Consider the following 23,912-nt stretch of genomic DNA (forward strand, 5'->3'; position numbering starts at 1 on the left):
TTAAATAAACGCTAAAATTAACAGCTAATAAACAATATAGGCAATAAAAAAAACTTTAAATTTAATATTATTACTACTACTACTAAACTGCACATTCCATTAGATTAGATTTTCAGTTTAATTGAATTTACACTTTTTAATTTACTGGATGGATGTCCATATTTGACCCAATATTGGATTAAACCCATTTTTTTTTGTGTGTGTGTGAGTTTTATTATTGTTGTTATTATTATTTATTTATTTATTTTTTTTTATTTAATTTTAAATATACAACTAGGGGCAGCACGGTGACAAAGTGGGTAGCACAATCGCCTCCCAGGAAGTAGGTTGCTGGTTTAAGCTGGGTCAGTTGGCATTTTTGTGTGGAGTTTGCATGTTCTCCTTGTGTTGGCGTGGCTTTCCTCCGGGGGCTATACATGCGATATAGGGGAATTGGGTGAGCTAAAAATGTCTGTAGTGTTTCCCAGTGATGGGTTGCAGCTGGGCATCTGCTGCGTAAAACATATGCTAGATAAGTTGGAGGTTCATTCCGCTGTGGCGACCCCAGATTAATAAAGGGACTAAGGTAAAAAAAAAAAAAAAAGAATATTCAACTAATAGACCTGCATTTTAAAATTATCGTTATGTAAAAAAATGGCTTAACATTATTACTTTGTATTAGCATTAAGACTAATACTTGTAAAGGAGTTGCACAAGGTAATAAAATTAATATTAAAAAATAGATTTAATAAAATATGACTCAGCATTCAGGTACTTTGGGGTTAGGTGACACGGTGGCTCAGTGGTTAGCACTGTCTCCACACAGTTTGCATGTTCTCCCCGTGTTGGTGTGGGTTTCCTCCGGGAGCTCCGGTTTCCCCCACAGTCCAAACACATGTGCTATAGGGGAGTTGATGAACTAAATTGGCCATACAGGGAGTGCAGAATTATTAGGCAAATTTGTATTTTGACCACATCATCCTCTTTATGGATGTTGTCTTACTCCAAGCTGTATAGACTCGAAAGCCTACTACCAATTAAGAATATTAGGTGATGTGCATCTCTGTAATGAGAAGGGGTGTGGTCTAATGACAACACCCTATATCAGGTGTGCATAATTATTAGGCAACTTCCTTTCCTTTGGCAAAATGGGTCAAAAAAAGGACTTGACAGGCTCAGAAAAGTCAAAAATAGTGAGATATCTTGCAGAGAGATGCAGTACTCTTAAAATAGCAAAGCTTCTGAAGCGTGATCATCAAACAATCAAGCGTTTCATTCAAAATAATCAACAGGGTTGGAGGAAGCGTGTAGAAAAACCAAGGCGCAAAATAACTGCCCATGAACTGAATAAAGTCAAGCGTGCAGCTGCCAAGATGCCACTTGCCACCAGTATGGCCATATTTCAGAGCTGCAACATCACTGGAGTGCCCAAAAGCACAAGGTGTGCAATACTCAGAGACATGGCCAAGGTAAGAAAAGCTGAAAGACGACTACCACTGAAAAAGACACGCAAGCTGAAACGTCAAGACTGGGCCAAGAAATATCTCAAGACTGATTTTTCTAAGGTTTTATGGACTGATGAAATGAGAGTGAGTCTTGATGGGCCAGATGGATGGGCCCGTGGCTGGTTTGGTAAAGGGCAGAGAGCTCCAGTCCGACTCAGATGCCAGCAAGGTGGTGGTGGAGTACTGGTTTGGGCTGGTATCATCAAAGATGAGCTTGTGGGGCCTTTTCGGGTTGAGGATGGAGTCAAGCTTAACTCCCAGTCCTACTGCCAGTTTCTGGAAGACACCTTCTTCAAGCAGTGGTACAGGAAGAAGTCTGCATCCTTCAAGAAAAACATGATTTTCATGCAGGACAATGCTCCATCACACGCGTCCAAGTACTCCACAGCGTGGCTGGCGAGAGAGGGTATAAGAGAAGAAAAACTAATGACATGGCCTCCTTGTTCACCTCATCTGAACCCCATTGAGAACCTGTGGTCCATCATTAAATGTGAGATTTACAAAGAGGGAAAACAGTACACCTCTCTGAACGGTGTCTGGGAGGCTGTGGTTGCTGCTGCACGCAATGTTGATGGTGAACAGATCAGAACCCATGGATGGCAGGCTTTTGAGTGTCCTTGCAAAGAAAGGTGGCTATATTGGTCACTGATTAGTTTTTGTTTTGTTTTTGAATGTCAGAAATGTATATTTGTGAATGTGGAGATGTTATATTGGTTTCACTGGTAAAAATAAATAATTGAAATGGGTATATATTTGATTTATGTTAAGTTGCCTAATAATTATGCACAGTAATAGTCACCTGAACACACAGATATCCCCCTAAAATAGCTAAAACTAAAAACAAACTACAAACTACTTCTAAAAATATTCAGCTTTGATATTAATGAGTTTTTCGGTTTCATTGAGAACATGGTTGTTGTTCAATAATAAAATCATTCCTCAAAAATACAACTTGCCTAATAATTCTGCACTCCCTGTAGTGTATGAGTGTGTGTTTGTGAATGAGTGTTTATGGGTGCTTTCCAGTACTGGGTTGCGGCCGGAAGGGCATCTGCTGCGTAAAACATGCTGGAATAGTTGGCAGTTCATTCCACTGTGGCGACCCCTGATAGACAAGAGATTAAGCCGAAGAAAAACGAATGAATGAATGCTTGAGCCCGAATAAAACAGCACAATCTAGACGGTGTCAGATGACGGACAGCAGCTTTGACGACTCTGCGTTTCTCTCCGGCTTGTGGGATGAGATCATCAGACTCACAGTGGAGTGTGTTTGACCAGTCGTCTGTTTCACACACATTTGCTCTCATTCAGAGTCAAATCTTCACAATTCAGCTGCAAATCACTCCATTACCCAGGAAACACTGCAAACATTCACACACACACACACACACACACACACACACACACACACACACACACACACACACACACACACACACACACACACACACAAACACAAACACAAACACACACACACACACACACACAAACACAAACAAACACAAACACAAACACACACACACACACACACACACACACACACACACACACACACACACAGACTTTTGCTCATAAAGAGTCTGAGCTTTGGAAGGTTGATTTATACAGTGGTGTAAATTTAGGGTTGACGAATATCCACCGACCACAGAAATGTCCCCACCAATAACTTAATCCACTTTAATCTATGCTGTCAACATTAATATAGACACACAGAAAGGGTTAATCATGTTCTCTCCTCGAGTCCCATCGCCCTTAAAACGGATATGGACATTGTGATTGGCTGAGCCTTTCCCTGCTGTCATGTGGGAGGCTGTGGCTACCTTCAGAAGTAGCACCAAATGCAGTGGATTGTTTTGAGCAAGAATACGGTGTTTAGGGTGACACACACACGTAAGCAGCAAAAAAGTGGACATAAGGTGTTTTTTTTTTTCGACGAAAGTGTGAGTCACAAACTCCATTAAGTCCATCATGATAATGCCGTTAATGCTTGTGTTTTCCCCTCTTTAATGCACAGTCTATCGTTATAGCAGGCTGATATAGGGTGCGTTCACATCTGTAGTTCGCTTCATTTGGTCCGGACCAAGGGCAATAAATGATACATTGTTGCATCTTCTGCCGTCTTTGGGTCGTTTACACACCACACTGCTGGCTTTGGTCCGAACCAGTTGAAACGAACCAAAATGCAGTCATCTGACAAAATCCACATCTCTCATTGGCCAGATGTTGTTGAACATATTTCCTAAACTGCTTATTGATTGGTCAGCATTCACGTGCGGGAAAATGCCAATGAACTCCCACAAGTAAACAAAACCTTTTACTCTGGATGGATGACTGCGCTGACTGACTGTATCCCTGCTTTAGACAAAATATACATTACGAAAATGAAGCGCGGCTGGAAAACAGTGTTTATTGCATCGCTCGTCACTTCAGGAGGAGGCGTGAATTAATTTAGCTAAACTGCGACATGCTCATCTTGCGGAAATATTACCAACGATCCATCAGGTAATGTTTTCCCCTCTCTCTCTGTTGGTAAAGAGCTGTCAACAAATATTTTTCCTCCATATCCCATAATGCACAGCGCATCAGCATACGGCAGCTGAATTAGTCCATAACGCACAGTACTTTTTGCGGTTGGACCTGTTTTAGTACGAATCATATTCTCACCACAAACGAACCGCTCCAGGGATCGTTTAAAAGCGTACCGAGACGACCTCTTCAAGCAGGTCTCGGTACGCTTATTTGGTCCACTTTTGGTGCGCACTCGAGTACGATTGCTGCATTCACACCTGCCCAAACGAACCGCACCAAAAGGGGAAACGAACTCTAGTGCGATTCAATCGAACTAAAGGCAGGTGTGAAAGCACCCTTAGGCTAGTCTGTGAATAATATGCCCTGAAAATTAACTGCAAAATAAACAGCTAAAGTATACACACCCCGCCAGTAGAGTATATGTAATGTGTATTTATATAGCGCATTTATTGTGTATGGCTATACACCCAAAGCGCTTCACAATCATGAGGGGGGTCTCTCCACACCACCACCAGTGCAGGATTCACTTGGATGATGCGACGGCAGCCACAGGACAACAGCGCCAGTGCGCTCACCACACACCAGCTATTGGTGGAGTGGAGAGACAGTGATAGAGCCAATTCGGTGGAAGGGGATGACTTGGACGCCATGATCGTAAGGGACGATAAAGGGACTTTGGCCAGGACACCGGGGTTACACCCCTACTCTTTTACGAGAAGTGCCATGGGATTTTTAATGAGCACAGAGAGTCAGGACCTCGGTTTAGGACCACAGTTTAAGCGCCCCCTGCTGGCCTCACTAACACCAGAGCTATGCAGAGCTAGTATCAGCTAGTGTTACTGATAAGCCTCCGGTGACCTGTTATTGTGAGTTTTTTTCCATTTTATACGGTTCCTTTTACAGCATGGATGTTGTAATGTAATTAAAATACAATCAGTTAAACAGACTTTGGCATTCATTTAGTTGCTCAAGCGTAAAACTAGACAAAACGCTGTTTACTCACACATGCCAGTCAGAATCAGCAGGCTAGTGCAGAAGCTCCATTGAATATAATGGGGTAAAATAAATGCTTATATTATAAAGACATGGCAGGGGGAAATGTAATTTAATGCAGTGCTTCTTGCACAATCTGAGACCCACTTTATATTGGATATCACTCAGCCAGTGGAGATCGCTGATTTTTAAAGAAAACATATCTTAAACGGGCCGATTTTGCAATGGCTTACAGTTCACCGGAAACGATTAACACAGATTACTGGCAAATTAAAAGTCTTTTAGCATAGTTCCATTGTAACGTTCGCTTGCAGAACGTATTTTGGATAAGTGTGTGCGTTTGTTTGTATGTTAGTGTGTCGTTTCATGCATGTGTTACAGGTACGAATGGCATTGGAGGATCCGCATTTCGTGCTGATGACGTTGGCCGCTGACGCTGGGTTTGTGCCACTAATCGCTGGTTGGCGTAGCGTTTAAAAGCCGAGCCCAAACTGCAATGGCGACCGCTCTCTCTCTCTCTAGCTGCGTCCCAAATGGCACACTATACACTATGCACTCATGGACTATGTACTTATGCACTTACACACTCAACAGGATAGTACATGTATGTAGTGTTGTCCCAAATGGCACACTAATGTTTTTTTACTAAACGGAAATTCAAACCGTTTCCCTGATGATGTTTGACGGTTGCCAAATCAGTTAAATAAACAACCGAATTATCAAATAATACCTGCCGTGAGTATTGCCGCATTCACCATCGGGAGGCGCTATAATCACTCTCATAGGGGAATTTTGCTTTCTCCATCCAAAATAAATAAAGTTATCCAACATGTGCGTCCGATAGCTCCGCCCCTTCCGCTACGTAAGCAATCCTGCGGTCGTTGAGTGCGTGAAGTGTCCATCATTACACACTTCATTTTAGCGGCTGAATGAGTGCATCATCCGGGTAATTAAAGTGCACTTATTATTTTTATAGTTTTCAGTGTGAACACACTACTTACACTATTTATACTACAAAATGGCGTAGAATAGTGCATAAGTATGCGATTTGGGAGGCAGCTTCTGTCTCTTTCCTTCTCGCCACTTCTCGCTCTTATTCTTTCTGTGGGTCTCTGTGAGGACAGTCTCTCTTGCGAGGGCTAGTCTGAGAGAATGTGTTTTGCTTGTTTAATGCTCTTGTCTAAAATTTGCGATTTAATAATGCAATATATTTGCTTGTGAACTTGTCCAGCAACTGACATGTTTGAGTGATGCCTCGGAGAGGTGTAGGAGTGAGTAAGTCGCGCGATATACATATACAACACTCAGATGTATATTTTGTATTAGTTCACTAGGTTCAGGAGAATGTGCTGTTTTCTGTATGTTTTGTTTTTAGTTAGAGCAGTTTAGTTTAGACGTTTGGTACGTTGAAGATGTTTCTTTTCATGCTTTTCTTTTCATATTTAGTTTAGTTTGGTGAAAACAGTTACTGAGTTTTGTTATATTTATTTCTTTGATTTAAGCACATTCAACTACTTCCTCTCCCCCCAGGTAATTCATTATTTAATCATTGTAAATATTTTTCTTTCACTGTATAATATATTTTCACTGGTTTCATTGGATGTATGGGCAATAAATAATTGCAGTGATTATTTGGTTCAGTTTATTTCTTTCTCCATCCGCTTTTCACACACATTAAACTAATGTACGTTATGTCATCTACTCCTAGTTTAATATTAACATCTAAAGGACGTAACATCCACATATACCCAGTTCTGCTATTCTCTCAGAGTAGCTTGTCTAATTTCAGTTGAAACAATTTGTCAGAAAAAAATACAGCCTGTATATAGGCACAACACTGATATAGGAGACATGTTTCATTTGCACTATGGCTAAAATAAAGGGAAGTCTTTATTAAACTCTCTCTTTATCAGTTAATAAACATAATTCGAACATTAAACTATCAGGTCAGCTTATTGAAAGGGTGGTTATTTTATTTTTCTAAAAAACTGAACCCTTTATTCATCAGTGGTCGCCGCAGTGGAATGAACCGCCAACTTATCCCAGCATATGTTTTATGTAGCAGATGCCCTTCTAGCTGTAATCCAGTAATAGGAAACACCCAAACAATTGGCGGTTCATTCCTCTGTGGTGAGCCCTAATGAATAAAGGGACTAAGCTGAAGGAAAATGAATGAATGAGTTTTGTTTGTTTGTTTGATACAGTTAAACAGCAATGCAAAAGAATAATATAAGGCTGACATTTTCTTTATTTAATTAATGCATACACCCACCCCACCCCATCTCCAACCCCAACCCCCAGTGACATCATTTGTAGAAGAAGTGCAAGGAAGAAGGAGCTGGAGCTTAAGCTCCCTCTTGCTAGAGCTCAGTTCTGCCCAAGTGGCTCTGCAGTGAGTACCACTTGGAAAATGTGGTGCATCTCTAACATAAACACACTTTTAGATTTCCATTGTTGCACATTTCTGATGTGTGGTTGGCTCTTACATCAATATGGAGTTTTAAAAATGCCCAGAGCTCATTGTTACTGACATCAATTGTATCACGATTTGCTATAATATCAGTTACCGGCCCAGCTCTACTGTAAACTCACAGACTTTTTAGGTCACGTGCATAATGCATGTTTATTTCCCTCATTTAAAATATAAGAAACTTTATTTTCTGATCTCATAACTCTGTGGTGAGTTGCTTTGGAGAATATACACAGATGTTTCAATATAATCTTAATATATACTTTCTATGTGGATTAATATTTTTGGGTTTTACAGCAAATATCACATCCATATCACTGTAATTGCTCTACAGTGGATTGCTGTTTAAGCATCTATAACTTTTTTCTATTTTGAGCATTATTAACTCTAGATGATGGATAATAAAGCCTAAAGTGTCTCTTTTCCAAAGGTACATGAACTGTGAATGTAGACGTTTACTCTTTTAGTTTGGGAAGGTCATCATTTCTGAGAAAGTGCTTCTGATGGTGAGGAAAAGATGGACACCAATATTAATTAATTAATTAATTTTTTTTTTCTGGCTTAGTCCCTTTATTAACCAGGGGCCGCAACAGCAGAATAAACCACCAACTTATCCGGCATATGTTTTACGCAACGGATGCCCTTTCAGCTGCAACCCAACACTGGGAAACACCCATACTCTCTTGCATTCACACACATACACTACGGCCAGTTTAGCTTAATTACCCTATAACACGTGTGGTTGGTCTGCGGAGGAAACCCTCGCCAACATGGGGAGAACATGCAAACTCCACACAGAAATGCCAACTGACCCAGCTGGGGCTCGAACCAGCGACCTTCTATCTGTGAGGCGATCAAGCAACCCACTGTGCCACCCTAGACACTGATATATTCTCAGAAAATGTTTAACAGAAATCTCATTTTGCATGCTGTCTTCATCAAAACTGAAATATAAGCTCATGAGACGCTCGGCTTTCAATTTTTTTATTTTTTTGTAGGTTATTACGTTAATGTTTTCCTGTGTTTGTATATGAAAAAAACAAATATTGAACAGTACAATTCTTATTTCTCATTACTTTATATAGTATATCTTTTTATATTTTTTAGCATGAAACTTTCTATATATATTAGGGATGCCACGGTTCTCAATCTAATATTAAACCGTTCTGTACGACCTCCACGGTTCAGTATGCGCTTGTATACTGCAGTTTTCTCGGTTTTGTGTTTAAATAACTTATGTGCGCTTTTACATCGCCCCGAATTGACTGTGTGTGTCTGTCCATGAGCTGAGATGAGGAAACTCCTCCCCATGAGTAAATATCCAATCACTATGCTCTAAAGTTAGGGGGCGCTTGACCATCATTCCACACTTGAACATGGCGAGCGGCGGTGAAGTGAGGTTCAGGTAACAGTACAAGGAAGTGCCGACATCTTTCAAATCTGCGGTGTGAGGCATTTCGGTTTTGCGGCTAAGTATAATGCCAATAAAAGAAAAAACAGTGAACAAAAAATAACTGTGCGCAAGCATTGATTTACACGTATAACCATGACTGGACATCTGCAGCGCCATCACCCAGCAATATCACTGTCTGAAGGCAGGAGAGCAGAGAAGGTAATAAAGTCCTCCAAATAGCCACAATCTCTCGCTGAATCTTTACAACAAACATTCCCAACTGGTTCCGAGAGACACATAAAATAACAAAGGCAGTGTGGGTGTTCATTGCTAAAGATTTGCAGCCGTTTTTGGTGATTGGAGATGCGGGCTTTTGTCATCTTATAGAAGCACTCAATCCACGTTACAGACAACAGTCTGGCATTTCTTCAGCACAGAGATAATTAAGATGGTTTATGTTTACTGAAGTACAAATATGTCTTTTTGAAATGTCCAATTTATCTTATTCAAAGTGTAGGATTTTATGTGTTCCCCAGTTTGTACATGGGCTGCCAGCAGCTGTGAGATTTTACTGTTCATTTTTTTATACACTAGGAACTAGTGTACTTTTCTTGGCTTTTAAGTAAAGCAAAATGAGTATTGCAATAAATCGTTTTTATTTTATTTTTTTTATCCTTAACCTCTTACTGTTCCTATTGCCTATAGAAAAAATTAAATAAACAAATAAATAAATAAATAAATAAATAAATAAATAAATAAATAAATAAGTAAATAAATAAATAAGTAAATAAATAAATAAAAAAATAAAAAAATAAATAAATAAAAAAAAGTCAAGCCATGCAAACCGAAATGAACTGGAAACCGTTTAAAAAAAAACCGAGGTATGTCTTGAACCGTGGGCTAACTGTATTGTTGAATTCCTAATATGGACCATAGTAAAGCTCAATGTGTCTTCTTCCTTATGATATCTGGTTTATGTCTGTGGCTCACTGGGGTCAAGAACTGTTTCTAATTAAAGTTAGGTAGGTTTAAGTCCCCCAAAAGTGAGTGCTGGCTAACAGGTTGACTAAATGCCTTTCTCTATAAATCCCAAATACAGCGCACAAATTGCAGTGACACAAATATCCTGATCAATTAAGTCCAAGCAATAATTATCATCCTCCAAAATACAGCTTATCCAGATTTTTTACTCACAGTTCCAGCGTAACATGCACTCATGAAGCACTTGGGAAGGTTTTCTATGCTGCTTTTCCACGTTCACAACCATTCACAGCACAATCACGGTGAAACGGAAAAGAAAAAGAAAGTCGCGTTACCTTTGATTACGCACCTGTCCCTTCATCATCTTCTTTTGGGGTTAACGGCGGTTGGTAGACCAACTTACATGGTGCATTCCTACCACCTACTGGACAGAGGTGTGGAGTGCACATAATGTAGAAAAAGAGAGAAAGCGTCAAATCAATTGTTCTTCCTTTTGACATAAGGTTATTTGTTTGTTTCAAGAAAAAAACTTACTTTATTTTGGCATATTATTTCTTAAAACAGGACAATATGGTTTTCTTGTCTGGAAAATTCATCTTGATTTAATATTTTTTTTAGATATTTGAACTAGAAACAAGACAAATAATGTAAGTACAAAAAACGTTTTTTTTTTGCAGTATATATATATATATATATATATATATATATATATATATATATATATATATATATATATATATATATATATATATATATATCCGCTGTGGTGACCTCTGATAAATAAGGGACTATGTCAAAGAAAAATGAACGAATAAATAAATGTTCAACAGTGTTATTATTAATGGGGTTTGCCATAGGCAAAGCCCATTATTACTATGCTCTTTCTGCTTATTATTATTTTTTTACAGGACGCAAAGTAAGTCTAAGTGGAAAAAAATGAGCATTTCACAAGCAAACAGTTCACAGTTTTTTTTTTTTTTTTAACAGAAAACAGTTAAACAGAGCATCTACTGCGTGAGAATGAGAGATAATGGATCTACTTTCACTTTCGCTCTTGGATAGAGAAACCTTTACGCACAGACATCAATTAGTCTATAAATAATTAATTGCGTTTGTTAAGCGCAAATATTCGTTTCAAAACTTTGTTTAAAAAAAATTCTAATTTCCAGCAAACGAATAAATGAATAATAATAACAAAGTGTGCTCAAAAACCTGAGTTCCTGATATCCTAAAACACATGCTGTGCCCCATATGGTCTAAAACCTGACAGGTGGACAAATCTAAGCTTGTTTTTAATAAAACAAATATAAATATGGATATAATGAATAATACTGCTAATAATAATAACATTATACAAAAGCAAATTATTATGAATGAACTGAAAAAGCCTCCCGAGATGAAGAAGACATAAAAGCAGTGATTTTTCATATTTATGTAGGCTAGAAAATAATATGTTTTGTAATATTTTAATCCTTTATATTTATATTTTATATCTATTCTTATTATATCCTATATCTATTCCTAATATTTAATTTTTTTCATATGTAAAGATATTTACCTATTTGCTCTTGTGTGTATTAAGCAGTGTGTAAGCGAGGCGCAACTCTGTGCCGGAGTTTAGACCGGGTTTGTTTTGGTCTAATGAAAGCTGAAACTAGCAAACAAGTATTGCGCCGCTCCTTGCGCCCCATTGTGCCGGGTGTATGATAGGGCCCTTTGTGTCGATTTCCTGGATTCAGTTCTTGATGGCGCTGAAAATGAGTGTGACAGTAAGAGTTCAGACACACCAGACAGGACTTGACGGCTCTGTTTTTGGCTCCAGTACAGACGTCACACTCCACATCTCCAGATGCAGCGGGACTCTGAGCAGGACCAGCAGCTTGTAGTTTGCTCTTCTGCAGTTTCTCCAGCACTTCAGCCAGCATGGTGTTTTTAGCTAAAGCGGGTCTGGGGCTGAAGGTCTGTCTGCACTGAGGGCAGCTGTAGACTCTCTTCTGATCCTCCTGATTCCAGCAGTCTGTGATGCAGCTCATACAGTAACTGTGTCCACAGGGAATGGAGACTGGATCCTTTAGAAGATCCAGACACACCGAACAGCTGAACTCATGATGAGCCAAAGACACACTGGATTCTGCCATTATATATATATATATATATATATATATATATATATATATATATATATATATATATATATATATATATATATATATATATATATATATATATATGGCGCATCCATTTATACATATGACAGAATTCATGACTTGTTCTGTGAGTGCAAGTAATACACCGTTTTACACACATGGTTATTCAGCAGTAATTACACAACTTTATTGACTACATTCTTAAATATAAAGTATTGATTTGCATATTGGCCTTTCTCAATCTAGAACTAATGTGCTGATGATTTTAAAACGCAACAAAAATCAACAAAAATATCAATACATCTCCACAAATCACACTTCATTGCAGCTTATGAATACAAATGATGAATAAACTCAATGCTTATTGGTAAATTCAATTATTTATAAACATCACATAAAAGTATTTGTATTATCTACACTGCCAGATCTTTAAAGATCTTCACTTTTGAAGAGTAACAAACACTAAATCCAGGATAGAGTGTGTGTGTGAATGTGGTGTGGAGTGTGTGTATGAGGCTCATTGTTGTGTCAGAGACGCTGTAGAAGGACAGAGTTCCTGCACTGTGATCCACATACACTCCTATTCTAGAGGAGCTGACAGAGGGTTTAGGGAGATCAGTCTTTTTGTTGCTATGCCAGAATGAGAAACTGTGAGGAGAGCAGGACAAACTCCAGGACTGATCATTGCGTCCAAACACACACTCATTACCCAAAGCCTTCCTGCTGATGCTCTTATACGACACTGATATTTCCACACCATCATCACCGCTCCACTCCAACTCCCAGTAAGAGCGTCCACACACACTCTCTCTACACAACACCTGACAATAATTTTCAAATCTGTCTGGATGATCAGGATACGGCTGGACTGAACCGTTACAATCAGCCACTGTTTTTCCTTCAGACAGAACCAGCCATTTATTTGCAGTGTTTGGATCCAAAGTGAACTTTTGGAAATCTGATGATAAAATCAGGAAACAATATCAATTAATACATGACTAGTCAGATGAGTCTTTGCTGAGGCCACCTTCTAGCCTCCAACACGGTGACTGAAGCTCTGCACAAGACTTTTGGCCAGCGGAGAAATTAAAATGGTTGTGCCCAACTGAGTCTGGTTCTCTCAAGGTTTTTTTTTTCTTCACTCCCATCAGGTGAAGTTTTTTTTCCCTCTCCGCTGTCCCCACTGGCTCGCATGGTTCAGGATTGGTAGAGCTACGCATCGATGAATTTACTCTTCAGTGTTTGAACTCTCAGTAATGATTAAATCACACTGAACTGAGCTAAACTGAACTGAACTGAACTTAAACACTAAAACCTGAACCACACTGTTCCAGTTACTATGACCATTTATGTGAAGCTGCTTTGAAACAATCTACATTGTAAAAGCACTATACAAATAAAGCTGAATTGAATGACTGACAATAATGAAATCATGACTGTATTATTATTGATCTTTTAAGGGTCATATTTATAAAATTACATTTAATTATCAAAACCAAAACAATGGTATACAAGGTTTATGACATTAGAAGTTTTTGAGTTTTATTTAAATTTTAATTGCACTTTTACTAAATAAGAAACAATGAATGTCTTACAGAAGTCATCCACTGTAACTGTCGTTCACTATATAGAATACAGGGGTTGGACAATGAAACTGAAAAGTTTTAAACATTAGTAATTCTTTAGTATGGCGTAGAGTCTCCTTTTGAAGCCCGTACAGCTTTAATTCATCTTGGAAATGACAGAAACAAAAGGATTTTGAGCCGTTCTTCTTCAGAGTAGGGGCCAGGTCAGTACGTGATGCTGGAGGAGGAAACATTTCCTGACTTGCTCCTCCAAAACACCCCAAAGTGCTCAGTAATATTTCGGTCTGGTGACTCAGCAGGCCAGGGGAGATGTTCAACTTCACATTCATGTACACCAAACCACTCTGTCAGCAGTCTTGCTGTGTGCATTGGTTTATCGTCATCACCATGCATGCCACCACTTTCAGGGTACAATGTTTGAACCATAGGGTGCACATGGTTCTTCAGAATGGTTGGGTAGTCCGTGGCAGTGATCCAGTGTATTGGGCCTAGGGAATGCCATGATACTGAGCTCAAACCATTACTGATCCACCCCCATGCTTCACTCTGGGCATGCAACAGTGATGCTTCTTTGGGGCTTCTCCACACTGTAACTCTCCTGGATGTGGGAAAGCCCAGCTGTTCTTCTATAGCCCTGTTGTTCTTCTACTGTTGGATCTCATTGCTGCTTTTGATACCATCCATCCATCCATCCATCCATCCATCCATCCATCCATCCATCCATCCATCTATCTATCTATCTATCTATCTATCTATCTATCTATCTATCTATCTATCTATCTATCTATCTATCTATCTATCTATCTATCTATCTATCTATCTATCTATCTATCATCTATCTATCCACCATTCATCCATCCATCCATCCATCCATCCGTGTGTCAGTCTATCTATCTATCTATCTATCTATCTATCTATCTATCTATCTATCTATCTATCTATCTATCTATCTATCTATCTATCTATCTATCTATCTATCTATCTATCTATCTATCTATCTATCTATCTATCTATCTATCCACCATTCATCCATCCGTCCGTCCATCTCTATCTATCTATCTATCTATCTATCTATCTATCTATCTATCTATCTATCTATCTATCTATCTATCTATCTATCTATCTATCTATCTATCTATCTATCTATCTATCTATCTACCATTCATCCATCCATCCGTGCGTCAGTCCATCTCTATCTATCTATCTATCTATCTATCTATCTATCTATCTATCTATCTATCTATCTATCTATCTATCTATCTATCTATCTATCTACCATTCATCCATCCATCCGTGCGTCAGTCCATCTCTATCTATCTATCTATCTATCTATCTATCTATCTATCTATCTATCTATCTATCTATCTATCTATCTATCTATCTATCTATCTATCTATCTATCTATCTATCTATCTATCTATCTATCTATCTATCTATCATCTATCTATCTATCTATCCACCATTCATCCATCCGTCGTCTATGCATCAGAGAGACAGAAGTTCAGTGTGAGATGATGTTGGTGGCTTCCTGAAACCTCTCTTTTGTTGTTGACAATAAAAAATCTCTTGAAATCAAAACCATAAGACTTGACTAATCATTGAAGGAAACAAAAATATCACAGCATTCCTCTAGCATTCACAGTTCCTTCTGTTGAATTCTTCTTCTTGGTGGTTTGTTGACATTACCCTGGATACCTTGGCTCTTGATACATCACAAAAACCAATAATGTTGTGTGTATTGCAATACTTTAAGCAAAACTGTGCTGTTATTCTGCTGATTAATCCTTCACACTCGTACTAGTGGAATGTGCATTTAGTGAAGTTTGGCCATCAGGCTGCTCAAATTTAGCCATTAAACCTCTAACGCTACATTGGCCAGTGTTTCAGTTTCATTCTGCAACCCCTGTAGTTTATATCAAAACTCTTGTCAGGCAGATTTTACCCCTTTTTAGGGAACTTAATTAAATACCCTGTTGTTATTACAAGACCTTTGAATATAAAATGATATTTTAATTATGCAAATCAAGTTACAATATACAGTCATACTACTGTACATATGATAATACATATAAAAAACAGTATTTACAATCGTTAAATTAAAACTTAATTTGCTTCAGACACCAACATTTATAAATAGCTGAGTTCTAGTATGTTGATTGGTCAATAGCTGTGTGTATATATAGAGTGGGTACGGAAAGTATTCAGACCCCCTTAAATCTTTCACTGTTATTTTGCAGCCATTTGCTAAAACCATTTAAGTTAATTTTTATCGTCATTAATGTACACTCAGCACACCCTATTGACAGAATAACACAGAATTGTTAACATTTTTGCAGTTTTATTAAAACAGAAAAACTGAAATATCACATGGCCCCAAGTATTCGGACCCTTTTCTACGACACTCATATATTTAACTCAGGTACTGTCCATTTCTTCTGATCATCCTGGTTCTACATCTTCATTTGAGTCCAGCTGTGTTTGATTATACTGATTAGACTTGATTAGGAACGCCACACACCTGTTTATACAAGACCTTACAGCTCACAATGCATATAAGAGCAAATGAGGATCATGAGGTCAAAGGAACTGCCTGAAAAGCTCAGAGACGGTATTGTGGCAAGGCACAGATCTGGCCAATGTTGCAGAAACTTTTCTGCTGCACTTAAGATTCCAAAATGCACAGTGACCTCCATAATCCTTAAATGGAAGATGTTTGGGACGACCGGAACCCATCCTAGAGCTAGCTGTCTGGCCAAACTAAGCTATCGGGGGAAGAGAGCCTTGTTGGGAGAGGTAAAGAAAATTCCAAAGATCACTGTGGCTGAGCTTCAGAGATGCAGTCGGGAGATGGGAGAAAGTTGTAAAAAGTTAACAATCACTGCAGCCCTCCACCAGTCAGAGCTTTATGGCCTGACAGAAACCTCTCCTCAGTGCATGGCACATGAAAGCCTGCAAGGAGTTTGCCAAAATGATTTGAAATAAGATTCTCTGGTCTGATGAGACCAAAATAGAACTTTTAGGCCTTAATTCTAAGCGGTATGTGTGGAGAAAACCAGGCACTGCTCATCACCTCTCCAATACAGACCCAATAGTGAAGCATAGTGCTGTGGGGACAGGACGACTGGTTGCAATCGTGGCCAGGTACAGGAATATCCAGAATAAGCACCAATAAACATCCAGGTTTACCTTCAAACAAGACAATGACCTTAAGCACACAGCTAAAATAATGTAGAGGTGGCCTCACAACAACTCTGTGACTGTTCTTAAATGGCCCAGCCAGAGCCCTGACTTAAACCTAATTGACCATCTCTGGAGAAACCAAAAAATGGCTGACCACCAATGTTTCCCATCCAACCTGACAGAACTGGAGAGAATCTGCAAGGAGGAATGGCAGAGGATGCCCAAATCCAGGTGTGAAAAACTTGCTGCATCTTTCCCAGAAAGACTCACGGCTTTGTTAGATCTAAAGATGGCTTCTACTAAATATTGAGCACATGGTCTGAAAACTTCTGAGGACCATGTGATATTTCAGTGTTTCTTTTTAGGTAAATTTGCAAAAATGTCAACAATTCGGTTTTTCTGTCAATATGGGGTGATGAGTGTACACTAATGCAGGGGAAAAAAAAACTTAAATGACTTTAGCAAATGGCTGCAGTATAACAGAGTGAATATAATCTATAATGTTCAGTATGATCAGAGTCACTTACACTGGAGGAACTGCTCACGGGTCTGTGGTTCAGGAGTGATAATCCTGCTAATGCTGCTCACTGTGGAGACAAACAGATGATTTACAGTAAACATTGTTAAACAATACAAATACATTTAAAATCATCTGAAACATGTCAGGAAATATAAATCTGACCTCTGCTAGATATGGTCTTCATCTCCTCAGTGCAGAACTGCTGCAGTTTGTCTCTCAGATGAGACACAGATTCAGTAACTTTTTTAAAAGAGAGCTGCGAGCTGCTAATAAAGCTGGATGAGTCTGTAGATCCAGGAGGGACAGAGAGAGACTGCAAACTCTACACAGACACAACAGAAACAGCAGCTGAAGACACACAAACACAATCTCTGCTCCACATGCTCTTCCACTGTCCTGTGTGTCACCTGGAGGAAATGGATGTGATCTTCTGTGTGTGAAAGCTGCTCCAGCTCAGCGTTTCTCCTCCTCAGATCATTGATCTCCTGCTCCAGTCGCTCCAGTCGTTCTTCAGCTCCACTCACTGCAGTCTTTTCTCCATCTCTGATCATCTGCGTGAGCTCCGAGCGGCTTCTCTCAATCCAGCAGATGAGCTGAGTGAAGATCCTCTCGGTGTGGTCCACTGCGGCCTGTGCAGAGCGCTGTCACACACACACACACACACACACACACACACACACACACACACACACACACACACACACACACACACACACACGCACACACACACACACAGAAGCATTGGAGTGTGAAAGGCCTCTTCAGCTGCTGTTCTTCTGCTCAAACTCACCTTGTGAGACTCCACAGCCTCTCTCAGCTCCTCCAGCTCCTTCTGTCTCTCCTGGAGTCTCTGCTGGAATCTGCTCTGGGTTTCCCTCAGCCGACTCTGCAGGATTCACACTTTACACTCAATACACCACTATATAGAAAACCAATATGTTATGATGACTGGTTGTAAATTACCCTAGAAATTTACCTTAAAGATATAATTAATTAAAGAATGTAATAATCATCACAAAATATGTCATAATTATAAATAAGAACCTCAGGATTTCCTTTAAGACTTGAGTTTCTGAGTGCTACCAAACTGTCCAATCACAAATGTTGTGCTGTGTGTGTTTTTGCAGTGTGTAGTTACATTTTGTTTTTTAGAAGTGCACATTAAGCCTACTAGACTATGCTGGAATTACCATTTCCACTCAATGCAGAAGTAGACTATATTGATGCAGAAGTAGCCTGTATTAATGCACATTCACGTTTGATTCAAGTTTGATTTTGTTAAAGAGTAGTTCATAATATATTTAGTAAAATTCAACAATCCTTGTTGTTAGTGATAAAATCTGGCCTCAAAACAGTGTCCAGTTGCAATTTAAATGGCTTTTACGCTGTATGAGTTTACATTCAAACTCAGTGCGTACTCACACTATGTGCAGTTGCCTTGAACCAGGCCAAAGCACGCTTGTCCCCCCTCCCGTCTCCCCCGACGGCCCGCACTCACATTACATTCAGGCCTGGGCACGCTTACGTCATTGATGTTGCGCTGTTCAGTAAGCGCTCTCGCTCAGCACAGTGGAGATTTCTCTAGTTACAGTATATCACTTTATTTGTTAGGGATGCGGTGACACACAGTCAGATATTTCACCAAACACTTTTGAAACTCATAAACAATCATAAAGTCCACATGCTGCAGGAGTTAGTAGGTTTGCTGAAGGTGCAGCTCTCGTGTAGTAAGGGATTTGCGTCTTTAATAAACTACGGCAGTTTGCGTTCGCTGAACGGTAAGAATTATTTATATATCCATATGAAACAGTCCCTTCAAAGTCACGTTTTGTCTTTTGGGTTCAGGTGCGCTTTGCACTTACTAGGGATGTAACGGTATTGTAAATACCGTCATACCGCAATATAATTTTTTTTCGATATTACCGTAGTCGCATGACTCGGTAAAACTATAGGTCTTCTGAGAAAATTTGCTCAGGCGAATGAAGTGAACGGGAGGTAGCGAAAACTACAATTCCCATCAGCCCATGCTTGACCATCATCCCTTGCGGTCTGTTGTCACTACAGATCCAGTAGTGCGGAAATGGAGTGTGCTGCTAGAAGTGGGGAACAAAAAGAGCTGGAAATGATCGAACCTATCAGCTGTGTTGTCGCGCGCGTTCTGATCAGCTGTGTTGTCGCGCGCGTACTGTAAAGCGGGGAGGGGGGGTTGAGCGCGCATAATCAACAGCGGTGTTGTCGCGCGCCTACTGAAGGGCGGGACGGAGGGTCTGTTGCGTCGCGGGGGCACTTTTGATCATTTTGGAAGGGCACTTTCTATCCAAGACTAAAAAGGGCATGTGCTGGTTGAGCACTGTGTGTGCACGTGCCTGCAAGTTGGGGAATACGACTAATAATCAGTCATGGGGACTGCAGAAACACAGCACACTGTTCAGATTGATGCAGACATGAGATCTCTATCTCACTCATGGTTTGTCCTCTCAAGTGGGGGAAAGACAATGCACAACGTTACCCACTGCTGTCAACATGGGCCAAGTCATATCTCTGTCCCAGAATCCTCAGTCCCAAATGATAGGGTTTTTTTCTGTTGCAGGGGACATTGTAAATGCCCAGAGATACCAGCTTTTACCAGATTATAGTTATATGATAATTTTCCTTTAAACCCATCTCTATCTAAGTGAGTGATTGATTAAATGTTGAATGTGATGAGTTTTCAACACTACTAAATTGAAACTTTATTGTTTTTACATGGTTTAATATTTTTTGTTATTAAAATTGAAGTTCCTGTTTCAAAGCTTACAGATAGATGGCTAATTTGTCATTGATACTTTTGGTACTTTTTTGGAGTATTTTCATAAGTTTTGTTTTTTCCTGTAAATGATTCAATAAATACCGTACCGTGACATTCATACCGAGGTATTACTGTACCGTAAAATTCTGATACCGTTACATCCCTAGCACTTACACTACAAGCATATTGCGCCTGAGCCTAAGTAATACGCGCTATGGCACACCTTTTCCAACCGGGCCAGAGCCGGCCAAGTGAACCATGCCTGAGCCCGATTCAGCACACTCACACTTCTCAAACGATTTGGGAATCTGGCTTGGGCACAGTTCAGATAGCATAGTTTGAGTACGCCTTCAAAATCCACCTTTTGGCCACTCTTTGATTTTTAATTGTAGTTGACTGTGCCGTTACATTTTGGGGTTTCATTATGTTGCCCTTGATCATGTTTTTCTTTCTTTGATCTTTGATCGTACAGCACCTTTTATAGGTAAGTTGAGTTCAATCTTGTTGACTTTAAAGGTTCACAACACCCTCACATAATTTTTTGAGATTTGAACAAATCTGTGTGTGTTGAGCATCAGTTAAGACTATGTTAGGACCTGTTAGCTTTAATTGTAAGGGATACTGGATAATTTTGAGCTTTTGTCAACTAATTTCAGCTTTCGGGTTTAAAATGATTTTTGGGGCGGATCAAAATCTGTGACGTAGCGCAGAACTGCAAGTGGAGTGATGATGCGTCGGTTTCTCATTATTATTCATACCGGAGTTTTCTTATCCTATGAGGAGAGCTGGCTTCTTAATTATTCATGACTGTGCATGCTTTTTGAAGGCAATGCAGACCTGCTGCCAGTGCCAAGCTGTGAGACACAGACCCACGGTACACAGTATTTAGCTGTTCATGAAGGGTCATGTATTTGTTTCCATGATCCACAGGGTTTGTTGAATGTTTTTCCTTGTGATCCTGTCAGAGCATAGCTGTTTGTGAAAAGCAGCATTTTTGTCGGGAGAGCAGTACGAGAATTGGAGAATGGCGGACGTTGTCTGTTATCAGGAGTTCGTTCACATTTAGACACATCGCCGTGCTGCTGTGTTCTCCTAAATCCTCCAGATTATCAACAGGGCTAATGGTTAAAATAGGCAGGGCATGAGACCTGCAGCACTGAGTCTGCATTCAGACCCGGGGATTGAGGAAGAAGTCCACATTTATAGTGTTTATATGAACACGATTATCTTTATAATGATCTAAATTGTGGTTATCTGTACATGAAATTACAAATAACAAATGTAGCAGGGCATTAAATTACTGTTTGTTTCTTTGTATTTTAACTTTGTAAACTATAAAATCATGCGTGTCCTCACGGTTTGTGTCTAATTTTGTGAGCCGACTGACAACAGTTGTTTGCTCGCCTCCTTCTCCCCTGCTCTGCTGGCCACGCCCACTCCTGCCCCTTGCTCACGGAGCTCCACGCCCATTATCATGCATCTTTTGAAAAAATTCTGAGGTAGACCTGAACTGAAAGTGGGGGTGTCATGAACCAATAATGCACATTTTCTGCATCTTAGCATACTAAAAGTCCTAGTACTGCATGTTTTTTCAACTGTGGTGTTTTTGTCCATTTATAGTTTTGTCAGCTGAACAGTTGGAATGTTGTTAAACAACAATCCACACTCACCGCTATAAGTGTGTGCATTCCTGGCCTTGTTTAAGAGTAAATAGCAAGAACTGTTGAAAACAGCAGTAAATTCCTGCGTCAGTCAAACAAAGTCTGACCAGTTTAGTTTCATTTACATATCTGTGCTTCTCAGGCTTGTTTATCTGGAAGTGTGCCAGCCATTTTATTCAGTTTGAAGGTAAACTTAAAGGGTCAGTTAGTCTTCATTTTCACATCCTTCACTTGTTCCAAACCTGTTTGAGTTTATCATAACGTTTACAACCACTTAAGGATGAGTAAATTGTAATTTTTGAGCGAACTATCCCTTTATTATGACTGTTTGACACCTCTAATGTATATAGAAAATGACTTCTTAATTGGGCAAGTGTGTTCTTACCTCTTGTTCAGTCCTCTCTGCTGCAGCTGAAACAGTGTCATGGTGTTTGTGTTGATCCAGCAAACACAGATAACAAATACAGCAGTGATCAGTGCGGCAGAAGATCTCCAGGAGTTTCTCATGTTGTTGACAGATCATCTCCTGCAGTTTGTGAGTGGCTTCAATCACTTTGTGTCGATTTCCTGGATTCAGTTTTTGATGTCGCTGAAAATGAGTGTGACAGTAAGAGTTCAGACACACCAGACAGGACTTGACGGCTCTTTTTTTGGCTCCAGTACAGACGTCACACTCCACATCTCCAGATGCAGCGGGACTCTGAGCAGGACCAGCAGCTTGTAGTTTTCTCTTCCGCAGTTTCTCCAGCACTTCAGCCAGCATGGTGTTTTTAGCTAAAGCGGGTCTGGGGCTGAAGGTCTGTCTGCACTGAGGGCAGCTGTAGACTCTCTTCTGATCCTCCTGATTCCAGCAGTCTGTGATGCAGCTCATACAGTAACTGTGTCCACACGGAATGGAGACTGGATCCTTCAGGAGATCCAGACACACCGAACAGCTGAACTCATCCTGTGCCACAGAAAATCTGAATTTAGCCATTTTACTGCTCACACACACAGACAGAGAGAGACACTGACACAACACACCCAACACTGATCTTTACTTTCAATTTCTCTCAAGATTTCCTGATTTTATAGGGTAAGGGCGGGATCTGAAACTGCACTGGAGTTTGGGCCACTCAAGGTCATTCACAGAGTTACTTTGTTATTGGCTGTGTATTCAGGGCTGTTGTCCTGTTGAAAGATAATCGTCACCTTAGACTGAGGTTCAGAGTGCAGATTTTCATCTCTGTTCTTTTCTGGATTCGTCTTTCTCTTAATCTTGCCATTTAGTCCTCCTACTGAAAGACATGCCCACAGCTGATTCTGTATCACCATACTTTACTGCAGGGATAGTGTTGGCCAGGTGATGAGTGAAGCCTGGTTTCCTCTAGACAATATTTGTTTCACACAGAAAATGTTGGTTTTTATGGTCTATGAATGAATAGGGCTGGGCGATATTTAAAAAAAAAAAAAAAAGATCACGATATCAGTATCAATAATTATTGATTTTTTTTAACAATCCATTTAGTTATGTTAAGATTTTTTTAAACCACTTTATTTTAATTTACCAACATTATTAAAGGCAAATAGTTTTTATAGTTAAAAACCAAAATATTTAAACAAAATATCAGGGGCCTCATGTACGAAGACTTGCGTTGAAATCATACTAAAACATTGCGTACGCACAAAGCTGTAAATGTGCACAGTAAAAAATTCAGTTGTATGAAACACTGCATACGCCGAATTCCACGCATATTCTCTCACACACATCCGAACTGAGCGCACGTGCACAAGCGCAAAACCCCTCCCTGCCTCCTCCCCCGTATGAATATGCTAATGACTATTAACGAAAAAGCAACGGCAAAAGCAAGCAAGAAGAGAAACTTTGAACAGAATGTGAACTGGAGGTGCTCCTTTCAGAGGTAGACCGGAGAAAAGCGGTGTTATGCCTGGTTCAGACTGCGTGATTTTTAGCCCCGATTTTGGCTCGCCGACAGGTTTTGAGAAATCCCCTACAAATGCCTGAAATCACAGGCAAATCGCTGCTCGTGCACGTGAGTGACAATCACACAGTATGAACTATCAAAGACGCGATCTGAGAGAATCGCCGATGAGTCGCAGATGCCTGCGAGATATTTGGCGTGCTGAATATCTGGAGCTGTCGGCGATTCAGATCATGCCGTGTGAATTGAGTTTTGACT

At 39.8% G+C, this 23,912-nt stretch overlaps 3 protein-coding genes across 16 annotated transcripts in view; all 3 read right to left on the reverse strand.

Annotated features, from left to right (window-relative positions):
- The window catches only part of ncana (neurocan a), a 186,307-nt gene extending 176,034 nt beyond the window's left edge, over window positions 1-10,273 (reverse strand). For 2 of the 13 annotated variants that reach the window (XR_015479140.1, XM_087241642.1), the window contains exon 1: window positions 10,186-10,273. The gene's annotated coding sequence lies outside the window, so the exon portion shown is untranslated. Of the gene's footprint in view, window positions 1-10,063 lie in introns of all 13 variants that reach the window. The other 11 variants (XR_015479139.1, XM_087241641.1, XR_015479144.1 and 8 more) reach the window with 10 other exon arrangements.
- The window catches only part of btbd2b (BTB domain containing 2b), a 1,074,195-nt gene that overhangs the window by 593,945 nt on the left and 456,338 nt on the right, over window positions 1-23,912 (reverse strand). The gene's annotated exons all lie outside the window — the stretch shown is intronic.
- ftr33 (finTRIM family, member 33) lies at window positions 12,165-22,786 on the reverse strand. Of its 2 annotated transcripts, XM_087241711.1 has the most exons (6): window positions 22,118-22,786; window positions 18,074-18,169; window positions 17,691-17,924; window positions 17,446-17,605; window positions 17,291-17,350; window positions 12,165-12,955 (listed from the first exon to the last, which is right to left on the reverse strand). In XM_087241711.1, the coding sequence occupies exons 1-6, from the start codon at window positions 22,706-22,708 to the stop codon at window positions 12,411-12,413; spliced, it is 1,686 nt and encodes a 561-aa protein (XP_087097837.1). In that variant the 5' UTR covers window positions 22,709-22,786; the 3' UTR covers window positions 12,165-12,410. The 2 variants fall into 2 exon arrangements, with proteins under 2 accessions (XP_087097837.1, XP_087097838.1); XM_087241712.1 differs by lacking the exons at window positions 12,165-12,955; window positions 17,291-17,350; window positions 17,446-17,605 and having other exon boundaries at window positions 17,698-17,924; window positions 18,074-18,093; window positions 22,118-22,757.

This window comes from Danio rerio, chromosome 2 (genome assembly GCF_052040795.2).
Source record: "Danio rerio strain M-AB ecotype USA chromosome 2, GRCz13ab, whole genome shotgun sequence".
NCBI classification, from domain to species: domain Eukaryota; kingdom Metazoa; phylum Chordata; class Actinopteri; order Cypriniformes; family Danionidae; genus Danio; species Danio rerio.

Coding starts and splice junctions, on each gene's coding strand:
- ftr33 (XM_087241711.1), bottom strand. CDS start 22,708: ATGGCTAAATTCAGATTTTCTGTGGCACAGGATGAGTTCAGCTGTTCG. Junction 17,925..18,073: donor AGGCTGTGGAGTCTCACAAG/GTGAGTTTGAGC, acceptor TGTGTGTGACAG/CGCTCTGCACAGGCCGCAGT. Junction 12,956..17,290: donor CCGTGAGCAGTTCCTCCAGT/GTAAGTGACTCT, acceptor TTTTATCATCAG/ATTTCCAAAAGTTCACTTTG.